The sequence below is a fragment of the Loxodonta africana genome, chromosome 7 (assembly GCF_030014295.1).
Source record: "Loxodonta africana isolate mLoxAfr1 chromosome 7, mLoxAfr1.hap2, whole genome shotgun sequence".
Classification (NCBI taxonomy): Eukaryota; Metazoa; Chordata; class Mammalia; order Proboscidea; family Elephantidae; genus Loxodonta; species Loxodonta africana.
The window spans coordinates 122,283,620-122,305,262 of NC_087348.1; the positions used below are offsets into that span (position 1 = coordinate 122,283,620).

General features: G+C 41.6%; 1 protein-coding gene across 1 annotated transcript in view; it reads right to left on the minus strand.

Moving 5' to 3' along the window:
- MMP20 (matrix metallopeptidase 20) overlaps positions 1–21,643 on the minus strand; it is a 51,469-nt gene that overhangs the window by 18,866 nt on the left and 10,960 nt on the right. Inside the window, exons 3-6 of the mRNA XM_003415602.4 lie at positions 20,367–20,515; positions 18,253–18,378; positions 17,296–17,457; positions 11,710–11,851 (exon numbers count right to left, since the gene is read on the minus strand). Of these exons, the coding sequence (XP_003415650.1) occupies positions 11,710–11,851; positions 17,296–17,457; positions 18,253–18,378; positions 20,367–20,515 (579 nt within the window). The remainder of the gene's footprint in view (positions 1–11,709; positions 11,852–17,295; positions 17,458–18,252; positions 18,379–20,366; positions 20,516–21,643) is intronic.

Consider the following 21,643-nt stretch of genomic DNA (forward strand, 5'->3'; position numbering starts at 1 on the left):
TTTAGAAGCCTAGAACCAGTGCATAAGATTATTTGTGAACTGGGAGACCCTAATAAAGTTTTGACATTTAACTTTTCATGTTGTGAGTTTAGGAGCTCCCCAAGTCTTCTGTTGTGTTTTGCTATTCAAGAAACAAATATTTATGAAGCACCTATTGCCAGGCACTGTGGTAGATATCAGGAATGTTAACATTGAACAAAACTGAGGCCCTGCCTTTAAAGAGCTTACAATTGAGTAGTAAAAAAAAAAGTAGAGGCTGGTAAATAATTAAGCAATTATACTTCAGAATGATCAGTGCTATGAGGAGCTAAGTTTGGGATGCTTTGGAAACACAAGAGGGATAACCCACTGCCACTGAGTTGATTCCAACTCATAGCAACCCTACAGGTCAGAGTAGAACTGCCCCATAGGGTTTCTAAGGAGCAGCTGGTGGATTTGAACTGCCAACCTTTTTGGCTAGCAGCCGAACTTTTAACCGCTGTGCCACCCAGGCTCCTCTAGTGGAATAGCGTTTTGCATTTAGGAATTTGGGGAAGTTTTTTTTTTTTTCTCAGGTGAGGCAATTTAAGTTGACGATGAAATCTAAGAGAGAGATATATGGAGAAGAGAGAGATATTTCTACGGGCAGCATGGGCACATTGTGTCTCAGAAGATGTAGGCTAGAGTTCTGACTCCACTGCTGACCATCATTTCCAAGCCTCAGTTTCATCATCTCTTAAGTAGGAATAGTAATACCTGGCCCATCTCGTAAGATCATTGTGAAGATCAAATGGAATAGTACATATGAAAGCTCATTATAAACTGTTAGGTGCCATAGAGATAGATATTGCCTATTTTTTAAATTATTATCTGCCTAGGCCTTAACTACCCACTAATCAGGCACCCACCATAGACAATACATAGGGTGGCAGTGGAGGGACAAAAGTCCATTTAGAGTATATTGCCTGCCCCAGGCCTGAAACATTATGGCTTTATCTAGAACATATATATTAACAAACGAAAAACTGAAACCCAGGAATGTTGATGGGCCCAAAGGTCATCTAGTGGTTAGGGGCAGGCAGACCCAGGATTAGACCAGCTGTGTTGGTTTTCAGTGTCCCTGGGTGGTGCAAACAATTAAGCAACTTGCCAACTGAAAGGTTGGTGGTTTGAATCCACCTAGAATGACCTGCAGAAACCCTGGTAGCGTAGTGGTTAAGAGCTACGGCTGCCAACCAGAAGTCTGGCAGTTCAAATCCACCAGGGGCTCCTTGGAAACCCTATGAGGCAGTTCTACTCTGCCCTTTAGGGTTACTATGTTTTGGTTTAGAGTGATCTGCTTCAGAAAACTTAGCCACTGAAAACCCGATGGAGCAGAGTTTTACTCTGACACACATGGGGTCACCATGAGTCAGAATTGACTCAACAGCAACTGGTTTGTTTTTTGGTCTTGGTTTTCGTCACATAAAAAACCCAGTGCCGTCGTCATCACGTACCTAATCTTGTCTTCTTGCTTATTCTCAGCCTTGGAATCTCTGATTTTTCTGTTTATAACTGGCCCCCTTGTCAATCAGACCTGGCCTTTTCTGAAGGCAGGAGGCACTGGCTTCTCCTTCTCTTTCCTCTCCAGCACCACACAACAAGCTCTGGCTTGGGTGCCCAGGAGAGCTCAGCAACTGTTTCTTGGATTAATTAGGAACCTGATGACGAATCTGAAAAGCGAGTGTTTTGCAATTAATTCAACTCAATAAGTAGTTATGAAATGCCTACTGTGTTCAAGTCACCGTGCTAGATGCTTTGGCATATAAAGATTACTAAGACATCAAGAGTGCATTTCAGGGCCTCATAATGGTTGAGGTGAGGAAGTGGGGAAGTGAGGGCGGGGGAGGCAGACCTTCCTCTTGTAGCTAAGCTCCATCTGAATTACATCTCCGATCTGGTGTAGCTGACTTCCAGCTGCTTTCTCCTTGGTACCCTAAAGCCAGTTTTTTTTTTTTTTTCCAGCTCTCATTTAAAAATCAACAAACGACTTCAGACAAAGTTAAACCCTATCTTTTATTTGAGGTTACACCCAACATTGATGTCCTGAATGACTTGATCTGCCAAGTAGCAAGTGTAGTGGTTAAGAGTGCAGGCTTTCGATTTAGAGTCCTTGGGCTCAATACTTGGCTCCTTCGTTCACTAACCACGTGGCCTCGGGCAAGTTATTAAACACCTCTGTGCTGTGGTTTCATTGTTGATATTACTGCGTCCGAGTAAAGCACTGAGGATGGTGCATGGCATGTAGTAAACCCTTGATGTTGAATATTATCATTATCTGTGACAACTGGTTCTAAGGAATTTCAATGTCTTGCTTCTGATTTGAACCCCAAGTGTAATTTTGGAACTTTTCATACATAATTGAGTCTTAAATTCCTTACTGAATGAACACCTATTTCTAGGGCATGGTGAGGACTAAATTAAAGTAGAGCAGTAGTTCTAAACTAAGGGCTATTTTGCTACCTGGGATACCTTTGGCAAGGTCTGGAGAATTGCTGTTAAATATCCTACAATGAGCAGGCAGGACAGCCAAACACAACAAAGACTTATCTGACTCAAAAGGTCAATGATGCTGAACTTGAGAAACTCTGATTTAAGCACTGCAATGACATATCATTAGGAAGAAAGGCCTGGCAATTTACTTCTGAAAATCAGCCAGTGAAAACACCATGGATCACAACGGCCTAATCCCGCTGTGCGGGGGGTTGCCATGAATCTGGGGCCAACCTGACAACAGCTAACAACAACATGATGTACTATATAATGTAGCATTGTAGATATAAAGTCAAAATAAGCTCTATTACCTATATAAATTACCGCAAATTTCAAAGAAATCTGTAATCATGAAAATTTTTAGTATCTAATGAAGAAAAGGAAACACTGGTGGCGTAGTGGTTAAGAGCTGATCAAAAGGTCGGCAGTTTGAATCTACCAGGCACTCCTTGGAAGCTCTGTGGGGCAGTTCTACTCTGTCCTATGGGTTGCTATGAGTCGGTATCTACTTGACGGGGTTGGGTTTAGGTTTTTTGGGTTTAATGAAAAAAAAGTACTCATGGTGGGACATAAAACCAACAGAGCATATGCTCAGAGGATTTATAACCTTAAGGCAAAAAGATCACAGTAGCAAATGGATTAAACTGGACAAAAAGTATAGCACGTAACCTCCTAATACACTTGTAGCTGAATTTAAAATACAACTAAAAAGCTATGAGCCCGCTGGAGAAGAACAGTTGCAGGGTATATTGGAACTGAGTCATGAAAACAAAGAATGCATTGGATCAATAGTCCCTATTCTGATCTTTGATAAGGACAGTGAAACAATGGAGTTTATTGATGTTACGAACCTGCTGATTAGATGTTTATCTGCACCATTTATCTTTGCGTGCCCAGGAGCTAAAATTGTGCCTGGCACATTGTCAGGGCCCAGTAAATATTTGTTGGCTTAAAGAGGGTTGAGCTGAACTTATTTGTCCAGCAATTTTCATTATTCTCTGAAGTTTTCACTCCCTTTTACTAAAGAACAGTAACTAATTCACCAAACTTGAGATTAAGTCGCTGGTAGCCTTCACCTCTGCCACCCATCTGTCAGTTTGTCAGAGTGTTGTGGCTTGTGTGCTGCTATGTTGCTGGAAGCTATGCCACTGGTATTTCAAGTACCAGCAGAGTCACCCATGGTAGACAGGTTTCAGTGGAGCTTCTAGACTAAGACAGACTAGAAGGAAAGACCCAGCAATCTACTTCTGAAAACGAGCCAGCGAAAACCCTATGGATCACAACAGAACATTGCCTTATGTAGTGCTGAAAGTGGAGCCTTTAAGGTTTGGAAGGCACACAAAATACACAGTGGCTGCAACAATGGACTCGAGCTTACCAATGATCGTGAAGATGGTGCAGGACTGGGCAACGTTTCATTCTGTCATGTGTGGGGTTTGCCAACAGTCAGAGCCGACTTGTAACAACAACCTTCACCTAGCTTCTTAGAACTTCTTGCCAGTCCTGTGAGCTCTTGGGGCAGGGTTATGTGTTACTCATCCTTTTATTACTGGACTGCATATTGCCTGGCACATCTAGGCATCCAAACTGGTTGAACCTTTGTTCTTTTTTTGTTGTTGTTATACCAATCTTCACCGCCCAGTTACGTAAGCTGATCCTATGTCTTCCATTTTCAGGAGATGCCTTCATCTCCTACTTGCTGGGCTCTCAAGACAATTCAGCAAGAGCTGAAGGAGCACCTTTACTGCCATCCTCTTCAACCTCACATTCTCCTTGCCTCTATCTGCCTCTGTCCTCTCTGTTATCCTGTTCCTTAGTTTCATGGGGGGAGGAGATGTCTCCTTTTTGTCTTTTCGATGTTCTCAATTTAATTACTGTTTCTCTCCTTTGAGATCAGGCAGTGTTGTGCATTGGAAGAAACAAGGGGTACCTGAACCCTTGTTTTATCATTGAGTGTGTGACCTCATAAGAGTCACTTAATTTTTCTGAGACTCAATTTCATTCTGTCAAATAAGAGTGAGAACAATAATATGGTCTCCCCTTTTTGAGGTCAAAGGATCAATTGAGATAGTGCATATCAAAGCATTTTTTAAACTCTGAAATTCTCTACAATTATTTATAGCTACTTAAAAAGATATGTTTCCCTCTACAAAATTCTTAATTGATTAATAGAAAATGTAAACCTTGAGTTTATCTATTATAGCTACATTTCCTTCTAAATTTATTTCATCAATGGAACATTTTTTTGGTCACTGGAAATGGCATTGACCAAGAAGCTATTCATTCTGGGGAGTTCAGTAACCATGGTCCCTTATCTTGGAATGCTTCAGAGGTCAAGTTATCAACCAGGCATCACCCACTTCACTGAGCCCAAGAAAAATACAGTTTATAAAATCAAAGACCTATGCGTAGATACTGGCATTTTTTAATGCATATATCAAAAGCAAACCTGTTGCTGTCAAGTCAATTCCGACTCATAGCAACCCTATGCATAAACAAACAAACAAACCCAGTGCTGTTGAGTCAATTCCGAATCATAGTGACCCTACAGGACAGAGTAGAACTGCCCCACAGAGTTTCCAAGGAGTGCCTGGTGAATTCGAACTGTTGATCCTTTGGTTAGCAGCCATAGTACTTAACCACGATGCCACCAGGGTTTCCACCCTATGCATAGTGCCTTAAAATAAGGGTGTTTATAGTTTTTTTTTTTTTATACCCATCTGAAGAAGGGCAGTGGTGGATCAGTGGTAGAATTCTTGCCTTCCATGCGGGACGCCTGGGTTTGATTCCTGGTCAGTGCACTTGTCTAACAGTGGAGGCTTTCATGTTGCTATGATGCTGAACAGGTTTCAGCAAAGCATCCAGACTAAGATGGACTAGGAAGAAAGGCATGGCAATCTACTTCTGAATTAGCCTACGAAAGCCCTATGGATCACAACAGTCTGATTCACAACAGGACTGGGCAGCATTTTGTTACATTGTGCCTGGGGTCATCATGAGTCCGGGCCGCTTGACAGCAGCTAACAACAACATACCCATCTGAGGAGCCTATGGGAATCCATATTCATAAGCTGTCACCTGTGAAGATGTAAAGAGTCCCATCCTCACACACAAAGAAGGAGTTCAGAAGAATTGACGAGTCAGGGATCCTAGTATACTTCCTTTCTCTTTGTCTGAAATTCTTGCTATATCACAGAGAACAGGTCTAAGGAAACCCAAATTCATTCGTTGAGTTTCAGTGAAGCAATATTATAAGCAGAAAAGACATCCCCAGGGAGGCCGTGAAGCAGGAAGACTTCCTCTTCACGTGTGCAGAATTTCTTCAAGCCTACGGAAATCTGGGAAACACCAGACTCCAAACACACCATCTCAGGAGTGCTTACAGTTTTTATTATCCCTTTTTTCTCCCTACTAACTCCTTTTCATGTCTTCAAATATGCCCAGGTATTTTCCACCTTGAAAAATCCTTGTTTGAAAAAAAAAAAAAATTCTGTTTGATCCTGCTGCCTGTTCTACTTCCAGCTATTAACTTACCCTTCACTCTGTTACTAACAAGAACCTCAGATGAATGATCTGTATCTACCAGTTCCATTTCCTCCCACCATTTGCTCTTTAGCATGCTGCGATTGGCTTCTCTCCTGACTATTTCGTTACTGTGGCCAGTCCTCAATCCAGCGGCTTCTGCAGCGTTTTACAGCGTTGGCCACTTTAAAAGAATGAAGAACAAGCCCCTCTTTTTTCTGATTTATTTGGAATTTTGTCACAGGGATTCTGTCTCTGATGACAAGAAGATCTAGATTAAAATTCTAGCTGGGACAATAACAGTGTGGATTCAGTGAGTCCGTGTCTGTAAAACGCTTAGCATAACACACCGCATATCATAAATGATCATGAAATGTCAGTTATTATTGGAAGGCTGCTTCTCTCTGGCCTTTCTTGAATCCTTTTTCTCAGTGCTGCCATTTTCTAGGTTCATTCCTTAGACTTCTTTCCTTTCTCTTCATTCTCTCTTTAAAGCTGTTATCTATTTTTTCACATCTTTAACCGCTTCCTCTGTGGGAGTCCACAGCTATGAAGCCTAACTGTGACCTCTCTTCCTGAGCATACTCTGACACCCAGTAGAATTGTCACCATGTGACAATTCAACACGTCTACAATTGAGTTTCTCTTCCTGTGTCCAATAAATCCTTCTGATTTTCATATCTATGTGAATGATGCTATTGTGTGTTCAGCCTTGAGACTCAGCCTTCTTGGCCACTTCCTTTTCCATTGTTCTCACCAAACTAGTGTATGAGTCCTGCTGCTAAGTCCTTCAGAATCCCTCGTAAGTTCATCTGTCTCTCAATTCCTACTTGCATAACCCTTAAAATGTTCTTTCTTTGCATTCTATTCTAAAATATATAAGGTACAAAACAAACAAATGTATTTTGTAAAGAAGAGTATTTTGAGATTAAGAAAAGAGCATGGAAAGCCTATCAAACATGCTTGGGAAACCTAGCTAGGCTAGAACATCCCCTCCTTGTGGCCGCCTACATGCACAGGGCCTGCAAGTACGTGCACAGTCCTGAGTGCCTCTCCTACTAACTCAAATGCATAAAAGCCAAAAGACATACGTGCATTCAAGTAAAAACTCAGTGCTTCTCTTGGTAGTATCAGAGCATTAAAAAAAAAAAAAAGTTGCTGTTGAATTGACTTTAACACATGGTGACTCTGTGACCCCATGTGTGTCAGAGTAGAGCTATGCTCTGTAGGGTTTCCACTGGCTCAGTTTTCAGAAGTAGATCTCTAGGCTTTTCTTCCCAGGTGCCTCTGCAAGGACTCGAACCTCCAAATTTTTAGTTAGCAGCCATGTGTGTGAACCGTTTGTGCCACCCAGGGATTCCACCATTGCACAGCCAGAAGGCTTCTATATAGGTGATAGAATAGACTCTGGACTGGGAGTCAGAAGGCCGGGGATTGCAGTGGAGAATCTGTTGGACTGAGAGACCCGGGCCTTGTTTCCTTATCTCTAAAATGAAAAATTTGGATGTGATCATCTTTTATGCTTACTTCATTTCTAAAATTTACTATTCTTCTGAGGTTGAAAGATGATTTTGATATTCTTGATTTTATCCTTAGATTATGTAAAACCTAGAATAATCTGAAAGATGCAAATACAATTTTGGTATATCTGCAACTCCAGTCATTTCTCTTTTCTCTTCCCTAAGTGACTGATAAAACCTGGGATATTTTATCGGTAGTATAAACAGTAAATATATGTGAAGTAAATATGTATGTGTGCACGTATAGAAATACATGCCTGTATATGTGTATGCGTGTATATATATAATGCCTACATATTTTCGAGTTAATTATTTGTTGTTGTTAGGTGCTGTTGAGTCAGTTTTGATTGAATGTAATTATAGTCAAAGTTTATTTCCCTTCAACTAGAAGATCACTTAAATGTACCTTTATACGTTATGGAGAATATGTAACAATCTCACGGTGACTTTAAAAGGTACTGCATTCCATTTTGCTTTGGAAACAAACCATGTGGTTATATCCACAACTTGAAATGTCTCATCAACAGGTTATTGTTGGTGATGGGGAATTCCAGGCTGGTGAGTGGGAAAGAACAGTCTGGGAGCTCTTTCATAATCACTTGGCCCCCAGTTGCCATTATACTTATGACCTGAAAGAGTTCTTTGTTCTTTGTCCAGGCTTAGCAGGACTTTGGGATTTGGGTGGCAGCTGGTAGAGGATCAGAGCTATAGAGTTATGGAATGCTAGCTCTGGGTGGCACCTTGGGGAGGCAGCACAGAAGGGCAGTTAAGAACATGTGCTCTGGTGCGTGATAGGGTTGGTTTCAATCCCAGCTCCACCCCTCACTAACTATAGGCTTTTGAGCAAGTTGCTTATCTTTTCTGTGTCTTGTAAAGAGAGAATAACAATTCATATCTCAAAGAGCTGTTGTAAGGAAACTAACATAGTAAATACTAAACTGTTTAAGTCACTGTGATTATCAGCCAACACTCTCATTTTACAGAGGAAGAAAAGAGCTTCAAAGTCCCATGGCAAGTTAGTGGCAAATCCATGGCTAGTTAGTGCCAGAAGGAACCACTCCTGACTCTCTGTCCTCCTTCTAGGTCTTCCTAGTTCTTTGGAATTACCTCCCTGACCACAGTAGCTCATCAAGTCTAAAAGGGGAGAAGATGAGGTGATGATTAAGGTGGGGTGACAGATATATATTAGTCAGTCATCTCTCCTTTTCTAATCTTTCCCCTGTCTTGTTTCTAAATGTCTCTTGCTTCTATGCCTCCCTTTCTATTCTGCTACTGTCTTCAGTGTTTATATTCAAGGCTTTGTCAAAGGACGTATCATTAAATAGCCAATGGTGATTGCTAAATGCTCATAGTTTGACAGGTAAGTTGAGGGGTTTGTTTTTTAGAGAACAAATATAATTGAATAATAGAAGGGTGTAATTTCTTTAATCTCACTGCCTCCTTTGCTCCTACAACAACCACTAAGCCAAATGCTACACCATGGCTAGCACCTCCCTTTATCACTGAATGAGTGACTCGCGCTCCTTCTGTGTCTGGGCGGCATGGAATCTACCCATGTCATCCCCCAGATGAAGCTGGCATTACTTAGCATGGTGTTCTAGGTTCCTCACGGTCCGCCCTTGCGTACCACTTCTCATTGGCTACCAGTTTTGTTTCGGTTTACTTTCTGGTAAATATTCAAGTCTGGTTCTCTAAATACCTTATATATTTCAAAGCCTTCATGCCATTCTATATATTTTTGATTTCTGCTTCTAAAAACAAACAAAATAACCTGTGGCCAGCTTATGTGTGTCAGAGGAGAGATGGGGTTTCTAATGGCTGATTTTTCTGAAGGTCGCTAGGCCTTTCTCCTGAGGTCCTTCTGGGTGGACTCAAACTTTCAACCTTTTGGTTAGTAGCTGAGTGCATTAGCTGTTTTGCCACCCAGGGACTCCCCTAAAAACAATTAAAAAAAAAAAAAACAAAAACTAAAACCAAACCCGTTGCCACCGAGTCTATTCAGATGCATAGCGACACTATAGGACAGAGTAGAACTGCCCCATAGAGTTTCCAAGGAGCACCTGGTGGATTTGAACTGCCGACTTTTTGGTTAGCAGCCATAGTATTTAACTACTACGTCACCAAGGTTTCCCTAAAAACAATAGCTGCTATTTATTACTTCCTATGTGTCTGGCATGTTCTTTGCCCATGGTCACCGGATCAGTAAATGATAGGGCCAAGATTTAAATCCATTTAATTCGATGCCAAAGTCCTGGCCCCAGAGCTCTGCTCTAAATTGTCTTTGATAAGTGAATTCCCATTCATTCTTGAAGATTTGGTTCTAGTGTTTCCAACTTAAAAAAAAAAATCAGAAGCAATCTAGATGTTCATAAGTGTGGGATTGGTTAACTAAGTAATGATGCATTTGTTTATTGAAATAATATATACATATATAAAATACAGATGCAAAATAAAATTTATCAACAAGGAAAAATGACATATTGCTGAGTGAAAAAAAGTTTATAACTCAACAAAACTAGTATAGTCCTATTTTTCCGGAATCCTCCCTACCCCCTACCTTCCGTACTTACAATATATATCTCCCTACCCAGAGAGAGAGAATCTGGAAGGAGAGGCACCAAAATAGTTAGCAATGTGGTTAGTCCGGGTGATGGAATCCTGGGTGATTTTCCCTTCTTTTTTTTTAATATTTTGTTTCTCTCTCTTTTTAGAACGAGCAAAAAGTATTATAATAATAGTGTAAAGTATATTAAAAAAAAAAAAGTCACCTCTGTGAAGCCTCTCGGGATCTTCCCAGGCACCTGTGCCCTGTTTTGTCTTGCTGTTCTATGTTTTATGTACTTGGGTTTTTTTTTTTTTAAATAAGCTCATGCCTTACTGTCTTGCAATGCTTTTTGGATGCTCTTCTCTCTCACGTAGCTGTGAGGTGTGCAAAGGCAGGGGGAATATTAGTCCACTTTTCTGTCCCCAGCTGCTACAACAGTGCTTGGCACCCAGTGTGAAGCCAACGAACAGTTTATGGATGAAGGAAAAGGAATAAAAAAGGTCACACATGCATATTCTTGAGCTACCTCTGCCTATTCTGGTGTGATGGAATTCTGTCTGCAGTGGGGGCAGTAGAGGGAGGAATGGGAGTGATTGGTGGCATTTTTCTCTTTTTCTCCTTGGAAAGAAGTAATTACAGTGACCATATTATGGACAGAGACATTAAGCTGCCTGAAAAACCAGAATACAGGAAGAAAAGGACTCTGCTTTCTCTATGCTATTTGACAGCTGTCGGGTAAAAGGCCAGAAGGCTTTTAAAAACAGGAAGAGTGTTGACTTTGGACTCATTCGCCCATCTATATATCCATCTGATCATCCATCCGGTCATCCATCCAATCATCCATCCATCCGATCACCCATCCATCCGATCACCCATCCATCTGATCACCCGTCCATCCGATCACCCATCCATCCAATTACCCATCCATTTGCTCATCTATCCAGCCCCCATTCAACAAGTTTTTATTGATCATCTACTATGTACTGTCACTAGGGATACAGTGCGAACAAAACAGACATCAGATGAACCTAGACTAGTGTCCTAACCCAGTCACTTACAAAATGGTGTGACCTTAGAAGAGTTACTTGATTTCTTTGAGCTTTTTTACTTATAAGTTGGGGGTTCTATTTTCTACTTCAGTCCCTAGGTGGTACAAATGGTTAAGCACTAGGCTACTAACCAAATGGTTAGTGGTTCTAACCTACCCAGAAGTGCCTCGGAAGAAATGCTTGGCAATCTGCTGCTGAGAGGTCACAGCCATGAAAACTCTACGGAGTAGTTCTATCTGACACACCTGAGGTCACCATGAGTCAGAATCGACTTGACAGCAACTGTTAACCTCTACTTCACAATGAAAGGGATTAGAAGAACTACTGTACATATATGGAGAGCAGCACAGTGCCCAGAACATAGTAGGTGCTCCACAGATGGTTGTTTTGGAAGTTTCATATCTCCCCAAAGACCCGCACCTCCTGCTCTACCTCCACACAGGACATTTCAACTTAATTTTCGCACATAGCAGCAGCAAGAACCTGTAGAATGGTGCTTGCCTGGGTACGGAGTGGGGGCCTGGGATGACTTGGTGGTGCTTACCTGTAAGTTTATGCTTACCGGTCCTTGAAGAAAAGTAGCTCCTTTCCCAGCATTGTCACGGCATCAAAGGACGAGCTGGAGTCACAGAGGTCAGGGGTCGATGGATTTTGTGGGGGGCCGTGGGGCACAGTGGGCTTTCCTGGGAATGTTTTCCGAGGTCCTAGGATTCAAAAGGACTTGGTCAAAATGGTACCAGGAATCTGAAGTCTGTACATTTCTGCTCTAGAGACCTGGGAAGCTTGCACCCTTTCACTCTCTATGTGGTGTTGTCATAAAGGGCATGGCTGTTGATGGCAGGCCGACCTGGGCTTGAATCTTGGCTTCACTAGTGTGGTGTGGGGCAAATAATTTAACCCGTTTAGGCCTCTGTTTCCTCGTTTGTGAAATGGGAGTGATAATAATAGTACCTAATGCTAATAGTGGAGCCCTGGTGGCACAATGGTTAAGAGCTTGGCTGCTAACCAATAGGTTGGCAGTTTGAATTCACTAGCCACTCCTTGGAAAACCTATGGGGCAGCTCTACTCTGTCCTACAGGTTTGCTATGAGGAATTGACTTGATGGCATTGGGTTTTTTTTGGTTTTAATACTAATAGTGGCACCTAATAATAGTACCTAATACTAATAATAGTGGGAATAGTAGTAAAATACTTAGTAGAGCCCTTGGCACATAGTAAAAAATTTAAGTATGGTAGTTATTATTTTATTTAGTCCCTGGGAGGTGCAAATGGTTAACATACTTGGCTGCTCACCAAAAGGTAGGAGGTTTGAGTTCACCCAGAGTACCTCAGAAGAAAAGCCTGGTGATCTATTTCTAAAAAATCGGACATTGGAAACCGTATGGAGCAGAGTTCTACTATGAGTCACATGGTTTACTGGTATTATTTCATTGGTATACGTGATTTCTTTGATAGATGCTGGTGCTCCAAATTAGAGATGTACTTGAAAAGTTGCCATTGATTGTTTCTTTGTAATTTTTTCTTCTCAAAAAGATGACAACTTTTTTGTGTGTTGATTATTTCCATATGCTTTTTGGCATCCTGCCCTATGACACCCATGAAGACTGGAGGAATTCTTGTGGAGTTGGAGGACACTGACGGTATTTGCTATTTGAAGGCATCTTTTTTTTTTTTTTCTGGTGGGTCCTCTTGTAAAACAAGGGCCAGCCCGCTTCCTGGGAGTGCTGTCTGACTTTTCATCTCCCACTGAGTGTCTGAGGGCTGTCTACTAACTACAGAGAATGAACCAAAGCTGCTAGGACCATTGCCTCTGCCAATTCCATGCTCTCTCTCTCTTTTTTTTTTTTTTAATTTTCATTGTGCTTTAAGTGAAAGCTTACAAATCAAGTCAGTCTTTCACACAAAAACTTATATACAACTTGCTACGTACTCCCAATTTCTCTCTGCCTAGTGAGACACCCGCTCCCTCCCTCCACTCTCTCTTTTCATGTCCATTTCGCCAGCTTCTACCCCCCTCCACCCTCTCATCTCCCCTCCAGGCAGGAGATGCCAACATAGTCTCAAGTGTCCACCTGACCCAAGAAGCTCACTCCTCACCAGCATCCTTCTCCAACCCATTCTCCAGTCTAGTCCATGTCTGAAGAGTTGGCTTTGGGAATAGTTCCTGTCCTGGGCCAACAGAAGGTCTGGGGGCCATGACCACCAGGGCCCTTTTAGTTTCAGTCAGACCATTAAATCTGGTCTTTTTATGAGAATTTGGGGCCTGCATCCCACTGCTCTCCTGCTCCCTCAGGGGTTCTCTGTTGTGTTCCCTGTCAGGGCAGTCATGGGTTGTAGCTGGGCACCATCTCGTTCTTCTGGTCTCAGGCTGATGTAGTCTCTGGTTTATGTGGCCCTTTCTGTCTCTTGGGCTCATAATTACCTTGTGTCCTCGGTGTTCTTCATTCTCCTTTGATCCAGGTGGGTTGAGAGACTCATCAATGCATTTTAGATGGCCGCTTGCTAGCGTTTAAGACCCCATACACCACTATTCAAAGTGGGATTCAGAATGTTTTCTTAATAGATTTTATTATGCCAATTGACTTAGGTGTCCCCGGAAACCATGGCCCCCAAACCCCCGCCCCTACTACGCTGACCTTTGAAGCATTCAGTTTATTCAGGAAACTTCTTTGCTTTTGATTTAGTCCAGTTGTGCTGACCTCTCCTGAATTGTGTGTTGTCTTTCCCATCACCTAAAGTTGTTCTTATCTACAATCTAATTAATGAATACCCCTCTTCCACTCTCCTTCCCTCCCCGCTCTTGAAACCATCAAAGAATGCTTTCTTCTCTGTTTAAACTATTTCTTGAGTTTTTATTATAGTGGTCTTATACAAAATTTGTCTGTTTGCAACTGACTAATTTCACTCAGCATAATGCCTTCTAGATTCCTCCATGTTATGAAATGTTTCACAGATTCATCGTTGTTCTTTATCAATGCGTACTATCCTAGTGTGAATATACCATAATTTATTTATCCATTCATCCGTTGATGGGCACCTTGGTTGCTTCCATCTTTTTGCTATTACAAACAGTTCTGCAATGAACATGGGTGTGCATATATCTATTTGTGTAAGGGCTCTTATTTCTCTAGGATATATTCCAAAGAGTGGGATTGCTGGATCTTATGGTAGTTCTATTTCTAGCTTTTTAAGGAAGCATCAAATTGATTTCCACAGTGGTTGTACCATTTTGCATTCCCACCAGCAGTGTTTTTTGGATTAAGGCCAGCCTTGTTGGAGTGAGATGAAATCTCATTGTACTTTTGATCTGCATTTCTCTAATGGCTAATGATCGTGAGCATTTCCTCTTGTATCTGTTAGCTACCTGAATGTCTTCTTTAGTGAAATGTCTGTTCATATCTTTTGCCCATTTTTTAATTGGGTTGTCTTTTCGTAGTTGAGTTTTTGCAGTATCATGTAGATTTTAGAGATCAGGTGCTGATCAGAAATGTCATAGCTAAAAACTTTTTCCCAGTCTGGAGGTAATCTTTTTACTCTTTTGGTGAAGTCTTTGGATGAGCATAGGTGTTTAATTTTTAGGAACTCCCAATTATCTAGTTTTTCTTCTGCATTGTTAGTAATGTTTTGTATACTGTTTATACCATGTATTAGGGCTCCTAACATTGTCCCTATTTTTTCTTCCATGATCTTTATTGTTTTAGATTTTATATTTAGGTCTATGATCCATTTCGAGCTCGTTTTTGTGCATGGAGTGAGGTATGGGTCTTGTTTCATTTTTTTTGCAGATGGATATCCAGTTATGCTAGCACCATTTGTTAAAAAGACTGTCTTTTCCCCCATTTAATTGTCTTGGGGCCTTTGTCAAATATCAACTGCTCATATGTGGATGGATTTATGTCTGGATTCTCAAATCTGTTCCATTGGTCTATATTTCTGTTGTTGTACCAATACCAGGCTGTTTTGACTACTGTGGAGGTATAATAGGTTCTAAAATCAGGTAGAGTAAGGCCTCCGACTTTGTTCTTCTTTTTCAGTAATGCTTTACTTAACCAGGGCCTCTTCCCCTTCCATATGAAGTTGGTGATTTGTTTCTCCATCTCATTAAAGAATGTCATTGGATTTTGGATTGGAATTGCATTAAATCTATAAATCGCTTTTTGTAGAATAGACATTTTTATAATGTTAAGTCTTTCTATCCATAAGCAAGGTATGTTTTTCCACTTATGTAGGTCTCTTTTGGTTTCTTGCAGAAGTGTGCTGTAGTTTTCTCTGTATAAGTCTTTTATATCTCTGGTAAGATTTATTTCTAAGTACTTTATCCTTCTTGGGGGCTACTGTAAATGGTATTGATTTGGTGATTTCCTCTTTGATGTTCTTTCTGTTGGTGTAGCAGGTCCATGCTCTTTGATAAAGACTTTTTGTAACCAGAGGGGAGGATCAGGGAAGGAGCGAGGTACAAGAAAGAAATAAGGCTCAAGGCCAGATAATGGCCAGAGAAGGGTGAGATCAGGAATGGAGTAGCGGTCAGAGCAATGTGGTGAGGACCAGAGGTGGGATGAGCCTGCGGGAAAAGATTAAAAACAGGAAATTGGCCAGATCAGAAATGTGGTGAGGTTCAGGGGTGGAATGGTGGCCAGTGATGTATATGCTGCCTGGCAACACAAAATCATGTTTTTACATCCTGTTCATCTGTGTGAAAATGGCCATTTCAGCTCCAGGCCCAGTGACTGTGGCCATTAGGATGGCAGTGACTCTCCAGTGCACAAGGACTTGTAAAGGGCATGTAAGCCTCTGGGCATGGCCCTTCTTGGTGGCCCACGGGAATGTGTGCTGGAGCTTGGCCACTGAGCACACAAGTTTATAAAATGGACACAATGACAGCATTGTTCCTGTCACTCTAGGGAGAAGCAGAACTGGTGCCGACCTGCTCTCTGAATGGCTGGAGCTGGCTGGATGCTCTTTTGATAATATCTGTCTTTTACAGCCGAAGGCTAAAGCTGACTGTTTGCAAATGCACGTGCCCATTTCTGAACAGTCCAGTGGGCTCACTAGCATGCAGGAAGGCATCTGAGTGATCTGGACTCTCTAGACCTTTTAGGTTGGGAGAACAGGGAAAGGCTCCGATGAGCAGAGATTGAATAACCACGTTTCTTCTGCTCAGCTCCATAGATGTTTCTGCCTTTTATCAGTAAAACAAGTGTCAAGGGCTAAGGATGTGTCAAGATTCCTTCTCATGGGTTAATTGATTTGTTTTTCCTTTATGGAAAACTGGATATAGAGTTTCTTCTTCTTCTTGTTAGCTGCTATAGAGTTAGCTCCTGACTCATGGTGACCCCACGTGCAATGGGATCAGATCATTGTGATCCGTAGGGTCTTTATTGGCTGATATTTGGAAGTAGATCACCAGGCCTTTCTTCCTAGTCCTTGTTGGTCTGGAAGATTTGCTGAAACCTGTCCAGCGTCATAGCCACATGCAATCCTCCCCTGACAGGTGGGTGGTGGCTGCACCTGAGGTGCATTGCCTGGTAATCGAACCCGTGTCTCCTGCACGGAAGGTGAGGATTCCACCACTCTACCACCGCTTCCCCCACAGAGTTTCTAATTATCCTTTATTATCTTTCCAAGAATTTAACCCTTGAAATAGCTTTGAATATCTTAGGACACTTGCTGTGTTTAAGCCTCTGCTTTCTCAGCTACCAAACAAGAAAAAACACATCACTACATTACACCCCATAGGCTTGTCATGAGAATGGTATAAAGTTACACATGTGAAAGGTTTTATACCGCAAAGACAATGCAGATTGTCTGTACAACTGGGTGCTATGGTTACTATCAGCATCATTACTATTTTTAGGAAGATAGGGTTACTTATCTGCAAATAGGTGAGCATCATTTATATTTAACTACAGAATACATCATCTTCTCACAGTACGTAAATCCTGATCTGTACTCAAAAAACTAGACAAATGATTGTGTTTTCTATAGAAAACAGTATTCGTAACTGGTAAAGAAGCTCTTCATAAAAGGACATAGCTGGGGCTGTGGTTTCTAGCTTAATCTTTACCAATGCAGTACATGTTCTCTGAGCTGGAGTCTGAATGCCTGTCACTTTCAGAATTCGTAGTCAAAGAAGTGCAGGGACTATACCATACAATGCCTGGATCCCTTTCACATCGTCCTTGGGGAGGCGAAATCCATAGGGATGCTGGTACTTATAAGTTGGATACATCAGTGCTGACGGATCTGTGGAGTGGGCCAGGCCCAGTGCATGGCCAAATTCATGAGCAGCAACAGTGAATAAATTGAAGCCTAAATAATAGGAGAGAGAAAAAGACAGCATCAACACAGATTTTTGTCTTTTCCATCTTCTGTCTTTACAGGATCATTTATGACACTCTTAGAGTTAATTTCATTCCTTTTTCATTATTATTCAAAGGTTGGTAGGTTATTCAGGTACTTTGATGACTTTAGTTCTTTCCACCTTGGCTAGAAGGGGCCTGGGAGGAGTGGAAATGTAAATCAATTCATTCTGCTTATTGTCGGTGACTGTCCTATGAAATGATAAAGACGGTCCTTAGTGTTAATAGTGGTGATGATATTTAGCAGTAATATGTAGAGTTCGACCATCGGTGCTTTGCTGGCTTCCTTCTACCACAGCCAACACCTTCTGGTCCACACAGGTACCACACTGCAGATTTCTAGATAAACTGCATGCTATTCTGGGACTTTTATGCCCATCCCAATCAACTTCTCAGGAGAGTCCTGATTCCCTCAGATCATTTCTGAACATAGCCTGTTGCCAAGTATAAGTAAGGAGCAATAAATCCTACGTAGTTTAAGAAAAAGAGAGCTGTGTGTTGAGGAGCGGACCGCTGATTCTCGAGATTATATGCTATGAAACAGAGATCAGACAAGTCTATAGCACATTGAGGGTGAATCGTTTTCCCTTATGGTGTTCCCTTTCGGATTTTTGGCTTACTTGTTTTTCCTAGTCAGCCCCCCTAGTTAAAGGGTGGCTTGGGACGTTGAACCTCAAGGTTTCATGATGGAGGCCCAGAAGAAGGTACAATATTTTCCAGGTTATGGTGAATTGTGCATATATACCATTCATTCCCATAGTCCACTTCTCAGCATTGTCGAAATGTGTATCTCCTCCCAGGCCTTCTCCAGGTGCAAATGCATGGGCCAGAGTCCCTCGAGGACCATCGAATGGGTAGGAATCCCCGTGATCTAAACAAGTGGGGAGAAACGCCTGTGAGACCTGAGTCCTTCTAGCAGTTCTGAGGGGCACGCGACAGTACAGAGAATGGACACCGTTTTGAATAGCATTGACACTTACCACGCAAGTAAATTTACTTTGTGATATTCGCATGTCAATGAGTAACCTGTTCATTGAAATGTAAAAAAGGCTGTTTTGTTCTTCAAAGACAGTAACCATTAGGTGTATAAAGCTTTTTATGTTTTTTAAAATTTTATTGCAACATCTGTTAACTGGCACGTGGCATACTGTGGACTATTTACCTGCCATAGGTTGCAAAAGGAGAAAGAGCAGAGAGTCACTAGCATCCTAGGCTGCTTTTTGGAATGTGACGCTATTGACAGAGTATGGCTTTCAGTATGTCATTCGGGTAAAAGTAAATTGAGCAAGTGTGGGCTTTCTGTTTCTATAGCGCAATATAATATGATTTAAGGGCATGTCAAAAAAAATTTCTCTGAATCTAATTTTGATATACAACTTATGAAAGTAGTAAAGGTGTCTATAAAACCCTAACATTATGTTTTGGTTTATTATCTTCATTTTTAATTAATTGTTCATTAGAAATTTAATAAAAGCAGGAGGAAGAAAAGGAAAACAATAGAAGCTACATTTCACAATTTTCCGGGTTTTGGTGAGGACACCTTTTGGGGTTTTTTTTTTTTTTAAACAAAACAAAACAGTTCTGCTATGCTATTTCCCCAGGTTCCAGTGCTGTGTAGTCTAATCAGGTTGCGTGCCCTGAGGACCTAATGCAGTGGCAGCACAGTCCCCAGTGAGCTTGTTTTTTGAGGTACAGGACACCAGCTTGAAAGATCAAAAGAGAGCCAGGTGTCATCTCCATGGCCTCCAAAGCTCCCTGAGCCATGCTGCCCTGACACTTCATTGGTGGTGGCCTTAGCCGTCCAGGAGGAACAGGAGACCCAGAGTTAGAGCTGTTGGTACCCTGGGCCAGGCGACATCCAGGGCTTGCTTGATCTTCTTTCTTCTAGTGCCTCAACATTTTTTACTCTAGGGAAATCAGATTAAAATTAAGATCAAGGCTCGAATGGACTGGGACAAATATAGAAATGTTATGTACGGAGGTGAAGAAGCAATGGCAAATACTTCATTCTTAGGAAACTGAGGAAGGTGAGGAAATTCACGGGCAACTGATCTTCCCATTATCTACTAACTGGACAAGTTTCTCTAAAAAAGGGCTCAAAGTTTTCCGCCAATTCCTGTGCAAACTTACATCTCTACTCCTTACCAGCGTGGGTGGTGGGGTGGAGAAGAAGTGGGCCAAGTGATAGGCAGGCCTCACAGACCTCTATGATGTTAATGAGGCAGGATTAGAGGCAGTTATGTTTAACGAGGCAGGATGAAATCTACGGGATTAGGTTGTAGATAGAGTCAATCTTTTTTGAGATATAAAAGAGAGAATCGAGCAGAGAGGAGAGAGACCTCCTACCACCAAGAAAGAAGAGCCGGGGGCAGAGTATGCCCTTTGGACCTGGGGTCCTCGTGCTGAGAAGCTCCTAGATCGGGGGAAGATTGATGACAAAGACCTTTCCCCAGAGAGACAGAGAGAGAAAGCCTTCCACTAGAGCTGGTGCTCCGATTTGGACTTCTAGCCTCCTAAACTCTGAGAGAATAAATTTCCCTTTGTTAAAGCCATCACTTGTGGTATTTCTGTTATAGCAGCACTAGATAACAAAGACAACTGGTAGTGGGGCAAAACCTGATGAAAACTGGTTACGTTGAATCCCTTCTGCAGCTGAGTCTGATGATGACAAGAAATGCCAAAAACTCCCCTGTTTCTATTTTATGGCCCTAAGAACCAGTGGGCTTTGTTGGGATCTCCACCTCTGCCCATCACATCATTGTGTGAAGGAAGATTGTGCTGATCAGATAGGTTAAATTTTGTAGAAGGAACAGTATTGAAACAGTTTCAGTAGACAAAATCCAAGAAGCACCACAGTACCTCCAGTTTCAAAAGAGATCATTATGTCTGCTTCTCCCGTGTTTAATTTTACAAAGCTCAGAGGGATGGCACTGCTCCAGGCCTGCAAGGCCATCTCGATTGCTTTGTCCACATCGGCTGAACTCATGGAAGACGTGTATTTGGATATTCTGTGAAAATAAAGGGAACACGTTTTCCTTTCAGAAAATGCTTCCAAGTGAAGAAGGCAAAAATTACGTTACAGATTGTATTATAAATAAAAATATTGAACATAAACGTACAATTTAGGTGAGATTTTCTTTCCTCCAAAACAATAATTCTTATTTTGCTTTTCTATTTGTTAAAATACTGGAACATGCTAGACAACATGAAACATGAAGGGGAGAAATGAGAGATAATTGAGAAAATGGGGTTGAAACAGCTTGGCTTTTATTGTTATTATACTACCACTAATTATAAAGAATAATACCTTGTGTAACTTTACAAGTAGCAAGAGGTCCATTTTCCTGAAAGTGGTTTTAATTGCAAAGGGACCTCTTTCTCCCCAAAAGGGACTGAAAAATTTCTACTGTAAAAAATATATCTGTGTGGAGTTTTGAGGTTTTGCAAATTGTTATTTGAAAGCCACTGGGATTTCCCTAGGGCTGTTGGGGAATGTCTTTTCTAAAAAGAATGCATTTCTTAAAGAAGTGCTAGCTTTAAAAAAGTATGCTTATTCAGACTGAAAAATGGGTGAACCTCTCAGCAAGTCTTCTTGTGAGAATGACATGGGAAGGTAGAACAATGTAGAGCTTTTGGACAAAGGTGAGTGCAGGCAGAGTTGGTGAATCTCCAGGACTTGAGTTCTGGAGCCCAGGGGCTGGAGGCTTCTGGCAACATGAAAAGGCATGGTAAGAGAGAGAAACTTCCACCTTGGACCTTGGGCTGGGCTGAAATACGGATGCAAAGGGAGAAGCCAGTTCTGTGAGTCAACGGTCTAGAGTAATTTGAGAGCAGGAGGTGAGCGTATTTCTCTCTTCCAACTCCTAGTGCAATGTTTTGCACATAGTAGGAGGTTGGCAAATACTTGATAAACGGTTGAATTAATGAATAAAAGCTGATGGTTTAAGGGTCTGCCCAGTGGTTGTCAACTTTAAGACCTATGATAACTACCTGGGAAATTTGTTAAACACAGAGGTATGGTCCAGGATTCTGCGTTTTAACCACTATCCCAGGTTGCACCTAACCATTGTACCACCAGGGCTCTATTCTAATGTAAACAAACAAACAAACAAAAAAACCCAAACCCATTGCCATTG